Genomic DNA, 15,925 nt, shown 5'->3' on the forward strand with positions numbered 1-15,925 from the left:
GGGTATGTTTTTATAAAACCGACTGCTCAGGGACATGCATACACATACACATGCACGCACACACATGTCCCAGAACAGTTTCCAGCTAGATTTCGTGCCTAAGTTTCCTCTTACAGCTACAGCAGTTCCTACCATAGGAGTTTTTAATGACAATCCAGCAGCATCCAGACACTGCACCAGCCATGGGGGTGTGTGTAGCCAGCTCTGGAGCAGTCCAGCAGGAGGGCAGCTGAGCCCCAGGCACAGCATGTACCACAGTAGGCAGGATGCCAGCCTCTGGTAGGGGCTGTCTGACAGAGCTGGTGTTATCAGCTGCACTGTAAGAGTTAACACATTTTGAGTGACTCCAGCTAAATCCCAGAAGCTATTGTTGTTAAAAGACTAACAGAAAGTTACTTCAAGGGCTGAGATTTCCACACACACCCCTTACATACTTCTCACAATTACTTTTTCTATCTGTATATAAAATACGGATAGCTTGGTTAACAACATCCTTTTTTAAACAAAAGTATAACTGACCTGCTTCCTCCAAATGGAATTTAAGGTGCCTCAGCTTGCAAAGAAAAAGTTCAAAGTATGTAACATGAAGGAATTGATTCCCCAGTTAACATGACATTAAAGCAGCCTGCAGTGGGGAAACAAATTCATAGCCTTAGGATTTATTATTCAAATTTAATGATGAATTCAATTCCTACCAACAACCTTACTTAAAAAAAAAAAAAAGACACTCATTTTGCTTTATAATTATTGCACTTAATCCACCTTTTCATTAGATCAGCTTTACAAAAATCACTCTGCTGATATTTTTTCTAGAAATACCTCTAGAAACACACAGTATTTTGTTAATGAAATAATTTAATCTTTAACTAAGCATCTAGAGCCAAAAAGAACAGTCCAAAGCTCCTAAGAAATTCTTGATTTATAATTTAAACAAATACTGCTAAAAAAGATTCCTCAAATTAGCAAATTGAATCCAAGTACGATATCAATCAAGCCCACTCAAACATAATGCAAGTGTTTAAAGGTTATGGTTGCCCTTTTTCTAAAAAAAGAAAAAAAAAAAGAAAAAAAAAAAGCAGACAGCTAATAAAAGTCAGTACATCAAAAGGTTTTTTTTATAAAACCTTTCACAATTAAAAATCATTTTTAACATTCTTAATGCTTGTAATGCTACAGTACAGAGCTTTTTCTTGCTGTTGTTAGTGTAATCCCTCCCCAGCCCCCCCCACGTCCCATACAACTAAAACCCTCTCTCAGCAGTAATTTGCCTCAAATACAATGGTAGTTCACAAAGAAACATCACAGTACCAATTTAACCCATGGGCAGCATGAATTTACAATACACTACTTCAAAAAGAGAATGTTAACTACTCAATATCTCCATTTTTATTTTTTAAATACTTATGCACACATGTGGATGCACTTTAAAACTGCCTATATTTGCTCTTCCAACTTTAAATAAGGAAAGGCAGGATTACACGCCTGTTGTCTCTAGCTTTACAAAATCAGTAACACTGCTGCTTGGTCCTCTCATGCAGACACGGGATAAGTGAAATGGCAATTAAAAGTTTAAGAAATTTTCACTAAGCAAGGCACTAATTTAGTGAGAGACCTCCACCAATGGCAGTAAAGCTATGGTTCACCTAAGAAGGCCCACTGTTTATAGCTCCAAGATGATGATAGTTTCCATCAGAGATGCATAAAGTACTTAAATGAAAAAAGGTTTTTTTGCTCCATCTGTGTGCATTTGAGGAAGCCATATAAACCTAAAATACGTGTATTTATAGAACAGTTTAGTTGTACAACTTAGATAAAATTCCTCATTATAAAAGAAATTGCATAAAAAAACGTAACAGTGCATGTTATTACTGGGCCATTAAATTACAATTCTTTGGTCATGTACTAGTTCTCATTTTTTTTTAATAGGTCTGAGAAAAGTAAGCAACATTCAGAAACACACTAACTGCTCATAGAAAGTTCTGCAGCAAAGCTCTGCTTTAAAGTTTTATTTTTTAAACAACAAAAAAAAAAAAACCACTTACGAAAGTTAGGTTGTCACCATCTTACATTTCAGTATACAAAACTGAAAAACAATCCCTATTAAAAATAAAATAAAATAAAATAAAAAGGATAGGACTTCAGTCAAGTTTTCAGCTACTTATTGCTGTAGTTTTAACTCGAGTCCACTTATAACCCTACGTTTTGGTCATTTGGAACGCTAGCAGCGATAGAAAACCCCTTTAAAACATAGGCTGTTACACTGTTGAGTGAAAATTAGCAGAAAACCACCACCAATGGAACATAACAAAGCACTATGTAAAAGTACAATTTAATCGGTTGTTAGAAAAAGTATTGATTTAAAGTACTATCCCAAAGCTTTATGTGGGCCTATGTCAGCAAAGTGCTTTTGTTCCCACTGTGAAAAGACCATAACCACAGCACTTCTTCAAACCTAAAGAATGCAGCCTTCATTGTTACAGTGCTTTCTCTCTCTCAATCTCCTCCAACATACAGAGCGCAGAAACTTGAAATAATTGCTAATTCCAAATTCAGATGATATGCACAAATATACTGTTGAACAAAGTTTGGACAAGAAAACAGTACACCTGAGTTCAGTCGTACAAACTAATTTGTGTAAATAGTGTTAGACGAATATATCCATGTCTCTAATATGAATCTAGATGTATTTTCTTACAAAAATGCATTGATAGAAATACCCAGGCAAATACATACCATACAATAGCAAAAGCTTTAAGCCCCATTTAATTAGATGATTTTCTGATTAAAAATAGAAGGCAATTAAGATTTACTCAAAATTACAATTAAGAAAAGCTTTCACAGTGCAATATTGAAACTGTCACAAAGTTAAGAAAATACTGATATCAAAGTACAATCACAATGTTAAGGTAGACAAAACTACTATACAAGGGCATATCTTGTAAAATCAAAAGGAATTAACACAACATAGGGGACATCTCGTGCCCCTGCTCTACATATCTCATTTCCTAGTCTTCAGAATCATCATTGTGTCTTTCCTTTTTGGACATCGGTAGAAGTCTTGTTAAAACTAAGAGGTTCAATCTTCTTTGTCGACCAGATTTCAGAGCATGATTACTTCTTCAACATACATTCTTCATCACTGCACAATCTCAAAGTAGTGCAATATCGCCATGATGTGCTGAGGCATGAACACATAACCCGTGTACAGTGCCATTCCAACAATGGAAACTAGCATTGAATCTGAACTACGGTTAAGGAAGAAAGCATTTGAAACCGAAAGTACATTAGAAGTCATATAAGCACAGCATTACCATTTTTCCGTTATCTACCTCATAACATTATATTTGTAAATCCTAAGTACTAACTGTATTCAACAGTTACAGCTGTAAGAAGAAGCAACAGAACATTGGAAAACAGAACGCAGGTAGGGCTGATAAGCTGAATTACAGCAGGACGCTTTGCAAGATATCCATTGCCTTGTCATAGACAGAAACAGTACAGACTGAAGCATGGGAAGGGAGAAGAAGGAATTGAAAATGGGCACTGAGGATATATGAATTATGCATATATCCTGCAAGGTATTGAGCAATACCTGCAAAAGCCAGCACAATCAGTCAGACAGAACAGACAACCATTGGAAAAAAAAAAAAAGAAAGGCAAAAACAAAAGGATTATATGAATACCTGTACTAAGTAAGAGCTGTTATTTGTGCACAGCCTACTCACTGTAAAGCAGACAGCATTAAATGCCAATATCAGCTTATCAGAACAGAATGACATAATAAATTTATCAATCACAAAACATCTGGCATGAAAGTTGTACTGCAACCATAAAGCCAGGAAACCAGTGTTCCCTAGGCTTTAAGTTCCTACATTATTTGGTTTGCTGCTCTATCAGCTCAGACCTTTTCTCATAGACAAGGAGCTCCATTTAAGTGTTGACAGTACTCAGGAAAAAAAGGCTGCAAGGGTAATGAAAAATGTGGGTGACATTGTTACACACACCTTTCCAGATATTTCAGTCACAACGCCTCGCAGGATCAGCATGATTTGGAGTAAATTTATATAAATAAATAGATGCTCACTGGTATTTTACTATGGCAGAGCTGCAAAACAAACCTCACATGAAGCCATCTGCTAAGCAATCTTAAGATGATCCCTTCATTTCCAAATGGAAACCAGAAACTCAGAGAAGTCAGATAGTTTACACTGTAAACATACAACCAGACCTTTGTCACGCTCCAGGATTCTCAAGGCTTTATCTGCAGAAACTACAGCATCAGACTACCCAAGGATTAGGCCATTCAAAGTTTAAGACTTCAGAAATCCAAAAGTTTTACTCTCAACAATAACCTGCAGAGATTCAGAAACACTATATAAAGCTCTGAAGATTAACAAGCGTGATAACACAGATAACAGTACTCAGTTTCCACAGGTGAAATCAGAGGAGCCGTGCATGCTCCGTAACTTTGAGAAATGAAGTTACCATAGCAAGTGTGCAACAAAAGCTCTGTGGCTGACTTCCCCAAGATAGAGCAGAGGTATATGTGGTGCTTATTAGAGCATACCAGCTTCTGGGTGTATTTTTAGTCCCAGAAGATTGCACAATGCAAGATACTAAAATGAAGGTCAACCCATAGATCTACATTCTAGTATCAGTGCTCCCAGCACTTCTAGAACACAAGAGGCTGGAAATGCACCCAACAGGTCTCTGCACTGACAGCTCCAAGTCCCCTGCCTGTGTGGTCCTTGCACAGTGCCTGGCAGACCTGGCCCACCAGCAGTGACAGCATTCCCTCTGAGGACAGGCACAGTTGTGCTCCTCTGATGCTGCAAACAAAACATGGGACACTTAGGACATTATTTCAAGTGGAGCAACAATCACTTCACTGCAAAACAGGCACTTTATAAAGTAAGTAAACATTCGTACACCTTGTCAATTACTTAAATGGCTTGCCCAAGTTAAGAAGCTGTCAGGTTAACACAAGAGGAAAAAAACATATACTTATAACTAGCCTAATTGTAAGGAAAGCAAAAATGAAATGTTTTCAGTGATACAGACACAGCATAAACAGATGAGCGTGTTCTAGTCAGAAACATGGTATTTTGAAACTAAGAACCACTGCCTCAATAACCACGCACAGTGCATCTGTAAGTATTAGAAAAACAAAAAATAATAATGACCCCACTTTTATCAAGTGTACACAAGAAAACTCTCTGCAACCTGTAACCAGCTGTAACCTGGGAAACCACTCTTACATAATGGAACAAGTTCCTTTACAACTGACCAGGAAAAGCAGCTTTTCACTCTTAAACCTTTTTTGACGGTTGAAAGCAGTGTTAATGTTTTTGTTTTAGTTTATCTCTGTGCCTCTCAGCATTAACTGGAGATGGCTCATGGTCATTCATGAGACATCGTTTTAACTCGAGATCAAAACAGCCATGCTTGCAAAGAACACCACTGGTGATAAATAACAGCCCTTAGGAGACCACAGTGCCAGTCTGACAGAGCTGGCTGACAAAGCTCACCTATAAGCAGCCTGCATACAGAAGCCTTCGCATTAAATCTATCCAGTTCTTCCACTCCAAAAGAGCCAAACAAATTTACTAGCTGAAGGATTAAATGCTCTTCTAACAAACACCGTGTGACAAAGCGCAGCCCAAACCGAAGCTCCCCAGGTTTTGCAGCACACACATTTACTTCCTACTAGACAACAAAACAGAATTCACAAAAGATTGTGTTGAGCAGAAACCGTGGGGCTCCAGTAGAAGACTCGGGGGAAAAAACTACCGCAATTCTACGGGAGAAAAAAATAAAAAAAAAATAAATAATAGTAGTAGTAATAATAATAATAAAGCACAGGAGAAAGCATGTCAGGATATAAACCCGGCCCCGGGCAGAGGCAGTCGGAGCGGCCAGATGCCTGTGACAGAAGGCACACGCCGGCACTAGGGCTCTTCCCTGACTCCGGCCGCGCTACACCCGTGCCGGCTGCAACCCCGCCAGCTCCCCGCGCACCACTCCCAGGGCCCCGCCGCCCCGGCCGGCCTCAGCTACAGCCCCAGGACACCGTTCGTAGCCCATCCGGTCCCAGAGCTCCCCGCCCGGCATGCCACGCGTCGCCGGCAGAAGGATACTGAAGACGGTGCGCTCCCAAGGCTCCAGCATGTAGAGCGCGGTGACCAGCAGGTACTGGTAGTACAGCCACGACATCTGCTTCCAGGCCGAGCCCAGCGCCATGGCGCGCACCGCGCTCTCCCCGCCCGCCGCCGGCCCCGAGCCGCCTCCGCCGGGCCCAGGCCGATCGGAGACGGGGGCGGTGGCTGCCCGGGACCCGCCCTCCCCCGCCGTCTCTGCCGACTGGCCCCGCCGCGCGAGGCCCGGCCCTGGGCTGCGGCCTGCCGAAATGGAGGCGCTGCGAGGCGGGCGGGGCGCGGGCCGGGCCGGCGGCGCCCCGAAGCGGGCGAAGGGGGGTGCGGACATTCAGCGCCGAGGTTTCCGCGCACGTCCCCTGGCAGCAGGGCGGAGGGAGCCTAAGGGAGCGTACCCTCTCCCTTCCGCCCTCACTGCGAGTCAGTCCTGGAGACGGTTACAGGGGCCGTGAGGCTGCCCGCATTCTTGTACAAAACAGTCTCTGCAGATCCCAGGAGAAGCTCGCGTCACATATTACAAAACCCAGCCCCTCTCACAGTCCCCATAGCAGAACGCACTGATTTTCCTCTACAGGATAAATCAGATGTATGTACGAGGCTGTTCCTGATTAGATCACATCATATCACACGATTGTCCATCACCATGTGAGCAGATCTGAGTCATATCTGGAAGACTGCTGCACACAATTTTCTCTCATCCTGTTTCACTTAAATGGACATACTGGGTGTTAGAGATCATCTGAAGATGGCACGCAACATGATCCACCAGAAGTGTGTTAGAGGGTTCTGCAGAATGCTTCAATACTGTTAGTATTCAGAGGGCAAAGCCCACTCAAAACACTGCTTGGATAAAGGAGAACTTACAGTCTGTCAACTTGGACTGATGAGATCAACCCCACAGGAACAGTGAAAGGCAAAAGATCAACTTCTTATCATGAGAGTTGCTAACTTTGCACTTCTGAGAGGTGTTTAGGGCCAGACACTTTAGTGTTAGAAACTTGTAACTGCTATTTTGACTTTTTCCTTATCTAAGGCCAAGAGATTGGCCTGGGACCACACAGTTATAACAGCCATTGGCAGCTTACATAGACATGGACAATTGGGTTTCAAATGCAATAGTTAGAACATAAACCCAGTGAAAAGCTACATATGGGGAAATCAAGCATCGCAATTAAGCCAACCAAGTACAACCAACCCCTGTGTGCTGGAGCCAGGACACCAGGAAAGGCCTCACACACATGGCAGGTGTGCACCACAGATGAGAAACTGCTGTCAGCCCTCTGCCATCATCCTGCTCAGTAAAACAACTTTAGGTGATGTCAGTTCTAGTGCAATTCTAGTCTTGCAGCTGCCTCACACCTAACTCACACCAGTGCTGTTATTGCAGTGGAAAGCAAGGAAATATAGTCACAGGAGGGTGCTCATATTAATTATTTACAGAGCTGCAAATTGCACCTGCAGTACCAGGAGATAACTGCGCAAAAGAAAACTAGCTGGCAGAGACAACCAAATATTGTAGTAAGTTATGTGGAAAGATCTGATATGGGATTTAATCCAGCCATAATACATTCAGACATAATTTATCTGGACCAATTTATTTCAGCACAAGAAAAATGAGCATATTCATACAATTAATTGCCCCACATAACTGGCTACAGGAGCTGTTGCCCTTACCCAAGACAGATGTTGCTTGTTGTAATTGATACTGGAGGAGTCTTGTGTTGTTGACATTGCTTGAAAGAGCTGCAGCCATGATGAAAGCTACCCTTCTAAATAAACACAAAGTCCAAGGACACATGGGGTTTTTAGCACAACTAAAGCACTACTCCCTTTCACAGCTGCAAGAGCAGTATCAGTATGGAGCAAACATGTCCCAGTCTCGCCTGCTCCCATGCTCCACAGAAGAGGGACTGCAATTCAAGTGAGCAAAAAGCAACAGCAAGTTCATGAGACAAGAAGGAAGGTAACGCTGAGAAGCATGCCAGCTTCACAATTTCCTGCCACATCCACCAGCTGTTTGTCCAAGCCCCTTACACCTTTTCACTTTGGTGCATACTCAGAAGGCAACTGTTGCCTATGAGCCCCTTGAAAAAATGGACACTACTGCTCTGTGTAGTGTCCCATCCTCCACCAGTTCCATCCTACTCCTGCTTAGGAATTGCCATCGACTACTGCTCTTCCTGCTACCACCTGCACTCACTTTGATTCCCTGAACAACGTTCTCACATTCTATTTTCAGCAGCTTAATGCAAAGATCTTACCCTGATGCTCCATGGTTTTCATGCATTACCTGGACTGCGAAGACAGTTTGCACTGAGGCCACTATGCCCTACAGCACAGAGTACAGCCTCTATTACATCTGCTCCTTCACACTGTTACTAAGGAATAGTTCTCACATTCAAAATTTTCCATTTATGACTCTAGTCTTAAAGCATGTAGTAATAGTCTATCCCACTTTAGATGGGATCATTTCTGACAACATGCCAGTCAAATCATAGGTAAATATAGAGATCTTATCTTAAGCAGATCCCATGTTTCAAAACAAAGCTCAATTTCAGTTGTAGGTTTGATGTGCAGAGAAAGGTACACCAACCTGACCAATAAAGTGTTCAGCATCTACCTCAATAGTTCAGTGCTTCATCAAGAAGTTCCTACTGATGCAAAAATAGGAAATCAAGACATTAAGGTAAAAATGCACATGTATTCCAAGCTCCTTCTTGAGAAACAAGCAGTAATTTCATGTTCACCATATCACCATGGAAGTCAGCATTCTTCTGGATACAATAAAGACCAATTACGATATTTACTCTTCTTTCAAGCTCAAATCTGTCCTAAGGCTTGCACAGCTACATTTCTGGAATTATCAGAAAACAAACAAACAAACAAACAAACGAAAGTTGCAACTTTCTAACAGTGGACCTACATAGCTTTCAAAGTAGGATTTACTTTCTTTTTACTGGAAAGCATAATCAGTCTGCTTTTAACCCAAATTTTACAAGAATTCATGATCTACGTTTCAGTAATACAAAAATTTTGATGGCTCCTATTTCCTTCATCATCAATAACAAGTGATTTCCTTGGAAACTGTAAAGAAAAAGATGAATATTGATATTTGTACTAAATTCCTTCAGTAAAAGTTAACTAAATCTTAAATTTCCTTTAAAACAAACAAACAAACAAAAAAAAAAAACAGACATGAAGATAGCCAATATGCAAAAAAGCAATTAATAAATAAGTGTGCAATTGCACTGGTACCAATCCATGGGATGTTTAGGAAGCTCTGAAAAAGTGCTAGAAGAGACACAGATCACACCAGTCTGCATTGCAGAAAGTTGTCCACTACACTGTGTGATACTTGACTAGAAAAGGAATTTGCTTGCAGCGGGTCCTTCCAAGTTGTGGCCTCTGCGTAATTGTTATTCAGGCAATGACAAAACCCTAAAACAGCTTACTGATTCTTTTCCTTCAGTTCCTTTTTACATCCTGCTCCACCATACCTTGCTATATCACTTTCACAGCTGGGATATTAATCCCAGATACATCTAATATAAAAGCCTGGTCATTTATCTTCCTCACAATGTAAATCCTCAAATTTTGGTGGGCAAACCAGCAGCAGACTCTGGCCTACAGCATTTAGTATTCAAAGGGCCAAAATGTTCATCAGATTTACAAATTTTAAAAAAAAATTGAAAAAAAAAAAAAAGCATCAGTGTCATCTCTATCCTTTCTTCTGTCTGCTGCAACATCTATGCAATAACAAAAAAAATAAAAAATCAACCTGTGAGGTTCTTTTCTTCATACCTCTTTATATTAAAAGTTCCAAATTGCATTACTAAGCATTAAATGTTGATTTAAATGACCCATGTCAGAATCATCCACACTAGCAAAGCTGATATAACCCAGTCATCCAATCTGTCTGTATAAAAAATTACATTTTTGAGATATGAATGAGCCATTCTTTCTTTCTTTCTTTTCTTTCTTTATCTTAACAATGTTTGTGCAAATCAACAAAGAATGCCAGCATAAAGGAGCCCAAAATCCTCACGAGGAACCACCAAATTTAACAATTCCATAGAAATGACCAATACAGCTAGAGAGAACCAGCTTATACAGTATTTATTCTAAGCAATAGTTCTAATACATATTGAGGTAATGGGCAGTACATACACAGGGAATGATCATAATACACAGATCTTACACTGTATTTACAAAACATTAAATCCTCAACAATGCAACCACCTGACAGTGTAAAAGAATATCACTCTCAAATGCAAGCAGTTAACAGTATTCCTTTCATAAAAAGGAATACAACAATAGTGTCAGAAGTCCAACCACTATAAAGTTCTCTGATAAAAATGTACATTTAAAGAACGTATTTTAAAAAGACTAATGGGCCTGCACTTCTGATACTTCACACAATCTTAAAGAGAGCACTTTTTTTCTGCTTTTGCATATTAGCTGTGGCTGGCTAGAACATTGAAGAAGTGAAAAACTTCATCTTTATCCATCACTGCCACCTCAGTTGAACATTCAGTACATAATACTGGATGATACACTTCTTCCTCTTCTTGATTTGACTGTACAGGAGCAGTTTCTTCGCTGTGCTTCCTCTTCTTATTTCTTTTTTTTATCTTCTTTCTGTATTTCAAAATTTCTTCTTTGTTAACAAAGCAGTTCATCACAAACATTGCCCTGTACTGTGTTTTGTAAGATTCATGTCTATGGAGAAGAAGAGAAAATGCAAGTCATACCACTGATAAAACTCTGCTCCCATGAAATAAGTTCTCATCTCTGGAAATCAGATTAAAGATAGGAACTGCTATGCCAAATGGCTGAATGCCATATAAATATGAAGTTTTATAAACAGAACAGTCCCATCTACAAAAAGTCACAGAAATAATTGAAGCTGTCTGTTGTTTTTGAGGAACATATTTAAAGACACACTAGTTCTCACTGAAATAAGCACCCCTGGAGTACAGCTTGGTACTACACAATCATGCACGGCTATTTAGAGCTTATGATAGGTGGGCAAAGATCTTGAAGTTGTGAATGAAAGTGACTCAAATATTGGTATTTCTAACCTACAATATTTCAAGTCTGAAATTCTGTACGATAAATGATCACACATCACATTTAAAAAATCCTGCCTACAATAAAATATATTTTTCAGCAGTCATCTGTATATCAACTGCACAGCTGGAGTACTTAGCAAACTTCAGGTCTGCATCAACACATCTGTCTAGCTGCGATTTCACAGCAGCCTAAACCAGCACGGTTGGCTGCACAAGTCCTGACTTGACTTCCAAGGCTTGTCTAATGGCATGCTGAGCTATTTTAGTTTTTTGAACCCACAGAAGACCAGCCTGACAATAAAAATGGACAGTTTTCTGTCAGCTTAGGAAACTGAAATACTTTACTATAGAACAGACTCAAGGAATACCAGAACCAGCAAAGGAAAGGAAACAGAGAAACAGCACCCAGCACTGAGATAACTTCAGGCTGCTAGAGAATTTCACCTTCAATCAGCAAAAGTAGTCAATAAATCACTACACAGAATTTCTTTCTTTATTCAAAAATGCAAAGTCTCCTCTTCTGCCCAGGTTAACAGTAGTAATTAGGATTGTAGTGCAGTGAAACACTGGAGAACAGCAAAACATGCTATAATTCACACATAAATGCTTTCCAGATACTACTTAACATAACTATACTCAAAAACACAACTGCTGGTACTCAAACCAAGAAATAATATGCTGCCTTGATTTTGCTTAACCCTCTCCTAAAAAAGACACTTTAATATGAAAATAATAGTTACGATGAAATAACTCTATTCCTCTAACCATCAAGCCAACATAACTAGAAAAAAATATATAGCATAGAATCATAGAATGGCCTGGGCTGAAAAGGACCACAACGATCATCTAGTTTCAACCCCCCTGCTATATGTGTGCAGGGCTGTCAACCACTAGACCAGTCTGCCCAGAGCCACATCCAGCCTGGTCTTGAATGCCTCCAGGGATGGGGCATCCACAACATCCAAAATGAACTTCTAATTTAGTGCCATTTTTCTAAACGTGTTCCTTTATCTACTATGCTAAAGATCTTTCTTGTTCTTCTTCATCTCCATGGTTGCAGGTTAAACTGATCACCATCATTCTTTTAAACTGGTATTCACCCATACACCTGATTCACATACAGCCATCTTCTCTTTCTAAGCACCATGTTGCAAGACAGAATTAATCAAATTGTTGAACACACTAAAACTGCAAACGACTCAAAGGGAGACATTACAGAAAGACTTCTTATTGTCCACTAATTACCTCTGACAGTCCAGGCATAAAGTTGTCATGCAGGCAGGACAATTTAAAACAGCATCGCTGTTTGGAACAGATGAAGATTTTGTCTGTTGTGGCTGCAGCACTCTTCTCTGATTACGGTACCTACCGAATGAAATGAGGAAGGATAAAAAAAGTGAAATTACACATCCTTGCCCATTAATTTGACCTTCAAATATTTTTTAAATTAAAATACATTGGTAAATACCTGTCTCCTTCTCAACAACTTTTCACTAACTGAAACTACATAAATATAAGCACAATGGAGAAAAACCACACTCAAATATTTTTCCATTTCATTTGTATAGATTTTCATCCAGAGATGTGCATACTTTTAATGTGGATTTGTGCCCAACAATCATTTTCCTGGAGAAGTCGGGTATCTCAAGAACAATCTCTGTAGATAGCATACATTGATACGCTTTTCAACAGATTTACATCTCCCCTCTGCTGCAAAAAGCACTTTTCACCCTTCAAAGAAACCTCAAGTAAAGCAGTTTTGAGCTGTTCCTCTTACACGTTTTTCATCAACATCATAGTTATTTTTATAAGATCTAGAGACAAAACTGGCTTAGTGAACCAGGAAGTTTTGATTTTGAAAAACTGCACATTTTTAGCATTCTGTCACTTTAAAGAGTCTATTTCCAATACATATATGCAGAAGTTTTACAAGTTTTTAAATTCCCTGTGTTGTAAATTCTAAGGCACTGAGTGAACTTGACAGTATAGGGTTTTTCTATACGTTCAGCATGTTTACTGGAATTTTTCAGTTTATGGTAAGCATCCTATAATTATTCACCTCCTTCTCTGCGAGTCTACCCACTCTTGATCTCGACTGTCTTCTTCTGGGTCATATAGCAGCTCATCATTGGTAAGAATCCGACGTTGTTGATGTTTCCTTTTTTTCTGGACATCTTGCATAACTGCAGAGATTTAGGCAAGCACGGGTTCCATCGGTTAGACATATGATGATTCTCTACTCAACTGATCAAAAAGTAATTTTTTCAATTTTCATTTTCAATACCTGCAATAAATGTAAACTAACTTGTAAATATCTAGTTTATCCCTCCTCTGAATAGACCACCCCAAAGGACTAAAGCACCTTACGTACATTGGGATACATCATAAAGTTGCACGAACTTTGTTGAGATTACATAGGCTGGTAACTGCCCCCAAAAGGGGAATAGCCTCTGATGCCCTGAGAGGATTCTCCTGGATCTGAGATACAGTACTACTCTGAAGATGCTGTCTTCTCTCTCGGCCCCTTACCTGTTTTGTCTTCATCTTCTGAATCAGAATCAAAGTAAATGTCATCATAGTACTTTGGAGTGGTAGCAGATCCAGCCTGCCCAGTACTTGAAGAAGTACCTGTGTTACATTGAAGAGAGAAGCGGTAAGAACATCTCACCAAAAGGATAACATGCATATAGCCCAGAACAAACCCTCATTTCCAAGTTGCCTGACTCAAGAGCCCCCCAGTCTATCTGTGCATGTTGAGCTGCAGCTCTCCCAGTTTATTCCCATATCCTGATCAACCATGTTACTTGTGTTATTTTATTTACAGGTAAAACTGCTCAATTCCTTCGAGATGAACCTCAGGTTCAAAGAAAAGTTTATACTCTTCTTCTCTAAAGTCATACAAAAGAAATACAAGTGTGGCAAACTGTTTCATAAACTTTAATTAACATAAAATCTAAAGGAGAAAAAACAAAAAAAAACAACTACATCTCATACATTCTGTACTAACTTCATACAGAAGTTCATAAAAAGCTCAGATCAACTGCCAGATCATCTACCACAGCCAGTCTGCACCAAAAGTCCCACTCTGCACTGGGTGCATGTAGTACAGTTAAGTGCTTTTTGTTAACTGCAAACACAGAACTTAAAGATCAAATTTGACCACTAACACAAACATAACCGTTAAATCTGCTGCACAGAAAATGAAGTTCCTACATTAAAACAAACACTACATCAATTCTGCAGATAATTAAGACCACTTCACCAGATGTTTTGTACCAGGTAAAAAGAATGAAAGTTCTTTAAATGCCAGAGCACCCAGAACAGTATATAAACTCCAGAATGGATAAATGCTTTACACAGTTTCACTACTTGATGCAACTTATAATTATGAGCACTTTGGGGATTAATACTTTTCCTGACTCTTTTCCCCAGTCGATTTGGGATCTTAACCCACCATATGCCATTCCTTTCAGCAAGAACATGCTCCAAATTGATAGCATCCTGAGCCACTGGACAAAGAGACTGCAAACAGTTTGAAAGGCTTCTAAATACACACGTGAAAATTACTTAAAACAGAAGTTAGAGATATTGGGGAAAAAAGAGGGCTGATCATACAAAGAGAAATCACAGTGTAACAGAAAATTAGAAATTCAGAAACAACAAAAGCAAAAATCTTAGAATGGATGAAACAGATGTATTCAAGGTACCCAAGTACCCGTTTCTGCAGAACTGAAGAGCCGTTTTAAGACCCTTCCACAGGTCTCAAACAGTACACCATTGCCACTGCAAATCCCTCCTCAGCTGTGAGAACACATCACCTCCTTAACTGGACACCACTTAACCCTCAGTTTCACAGGCGAGCAGGTGTCAAGAATGATTTACCCATTTCTGGTGATTTCCATTTGCCTTCTATGTTTCTCACGGTGGTGTTGAGCTCTGCCTCCATCTCCTTCTGGAACTCATCGTCACTGGAAGATTCACTCTCCCCAGTCAGGCACTCCCGTAACAGCTTCCGCTTCTGGTCAGGAGTGCCATGCAAGAGCACATCCACCTCATCTTCAGAGCTACAAACATTCAAACATCACACACCTAATTATTAACAGCTCACTACACTGACTAATTAGGACAACCACCATCTGAGCTGCGTGGAAATAGCGAGGAGCACTTAACCGTGTATTTATGTGAAATCCACCGAGCTATTTTATTATTCAGACTCTGACCGGCTTTAATGCAAAGGAGCAATTGACTGAGTAAAGCCTGCCGCTAGGCGCCAGCAGCACGGCTCCGGGAGCTCCGCGCAGCACTCGGCAGCTCAGTGTCGGGGATTACAAAGGCAAACACCCGGGCTCCAAGGGATCGCTGCCGTGACTTGTGGCGGACGGACCCCTCACACCCTCAGCGGCCTCCTCCGTTACTGGCAGCACGAGACAAACCAAAACCTGCAGCGGAGGGAAGGGGCAGCCCCCAGACCGCCCCGGGAGTCATCCGGCACCTGCTGAGCGCTCGCTCCTCGTCGCTGGGCTCCTCCACCACGTACGGGTCATCCTCCTCCCGCAGGCGGCTCATGGCGGCGCCCCGCCCCTCGCTGCCGGCCCGCTCCCTCCACTTCCGGGTTCTACGCAACTTCCGCCGGAAGCAACACGGCCCAGACCCAACCCCCGGAAGGGGACGCGCACCGCCCCCCCCCGCCGAGCACCGCCC

The 15,925-nt window shown here is 40.8% G+C and overlaps 2 protein-coding genes across 2 annotated transcripts; both read right to left on the reverse strand.

Annotated features, from left to right (window-relative positions):
• Nucleotides 1-1,972: 1,972 nt before the first annotated feature.
• SPTSSA (serine palmitoyltransferase small subunit A) lies at nucleotides 1,973-6,586 on the reverse strand. The gene is made up of 2 exons (XM_085225192.1): nucleotides 6,138-6,586; nucleotides 1,973-3,240 (listed from the first exon to the last, which is right to left on the reverse strand). The coding sequence occupies exons 1-2, from the start codon at nucleotides 6,481-6,483 to the stop codon at nucleotides 3,137-3,139; spliced, it is 450 nt and encodes a 149-aa protein (XP_085081318.1). The 5' UTR covers nucleotides 6,484-6,586; the 3' UTR covers nucleotides 1,973-3,136.
• A 3,657-nt stretch (nucleotides 6,587-10,243) lies between these two features.
• EAPP (E2F associated phosphoprotein) lies at nucleotides 10,244-15,874 on the reverse strand. Its single transcript, XM_010711667.4, has 6 exons — nucleotides 15,717-15,874; nucleotides 15,107-15,288; nucleotides 13,754-13,852; nucleotides 13,284-13,407; nucleotides 12,470-12,589; nucleotides 10,244-10,871 (listed from the first exon to the last, which is right to left on the reverse strand). The coding sequence occupies exons 1-6, from the start codon at nucleotides 15,788-15,790 to the stop codon at nucleotides 10,607-10,609; spliced, it is 864 nt and encodes a 287-aa protein (XP_010709969.1). The 5' UTR covers nucleotides 15,791-15,874; the 3' UTR covers nucleotides 10,244-10,606.
• Between the last annotated feature and the right edge of the window lie 51 nt (nucleotides 15,875-15,925).

Source organism: Meleagris gallopavo, chromosome 5 (assembly GCF_905368555.1).
Source record: "Meleagris gallopavo chromosome 5, MGAL_WU_HG_1.1, whole genome shotgun sequence".
Classification (NCBI taxonomy): Eukaryota; Metazoa; Chordata; class Aves; order Galliformes; family Phasianidae; genus Meleagris; species Meleagris gallopavo.

Excerpts from the sequence above, each read along its gene's own strand:
- SPTSSA (XM_085225192.1), bottom strand. The coding sequence starts at position 6,483 with ATGTCCGCACCCCCCTTCGCCCGCTTCGGGGCGCCGCCGGCCCGGCCC. Across the intron at positions 3,241-6,137 it reads TTGGGAGCGCACCGTCTTCA|ATTCAATGCTAGTTTCCATT; the intron begins GTATCCTTCTGC and ends ACCGTAGTTCAG.
- EAPP (XM_010711667.4), bottom strand. The coding sequence starts at position 15,790 with ATGAGCCGCCTGCGGGAGGAGGATGACCCGTACGTGGTGGAGGAGCCC. Across the intron at positions 13,853-15,106 it reads ATGGAAATCACCAGAAATGG|GTACTTCTTCAAGTACTGGG; the intron begins GTAAATCATTCT and ends AATGTAACACAG. Across the intron at positions 13,408-13,753 it reads AGAAGATGAAGACAAAACAG|TTATGCAAGATGTCCAGAAA; the intron begins GTAAGGGGCCGA and ends AAATCTCTGCAG.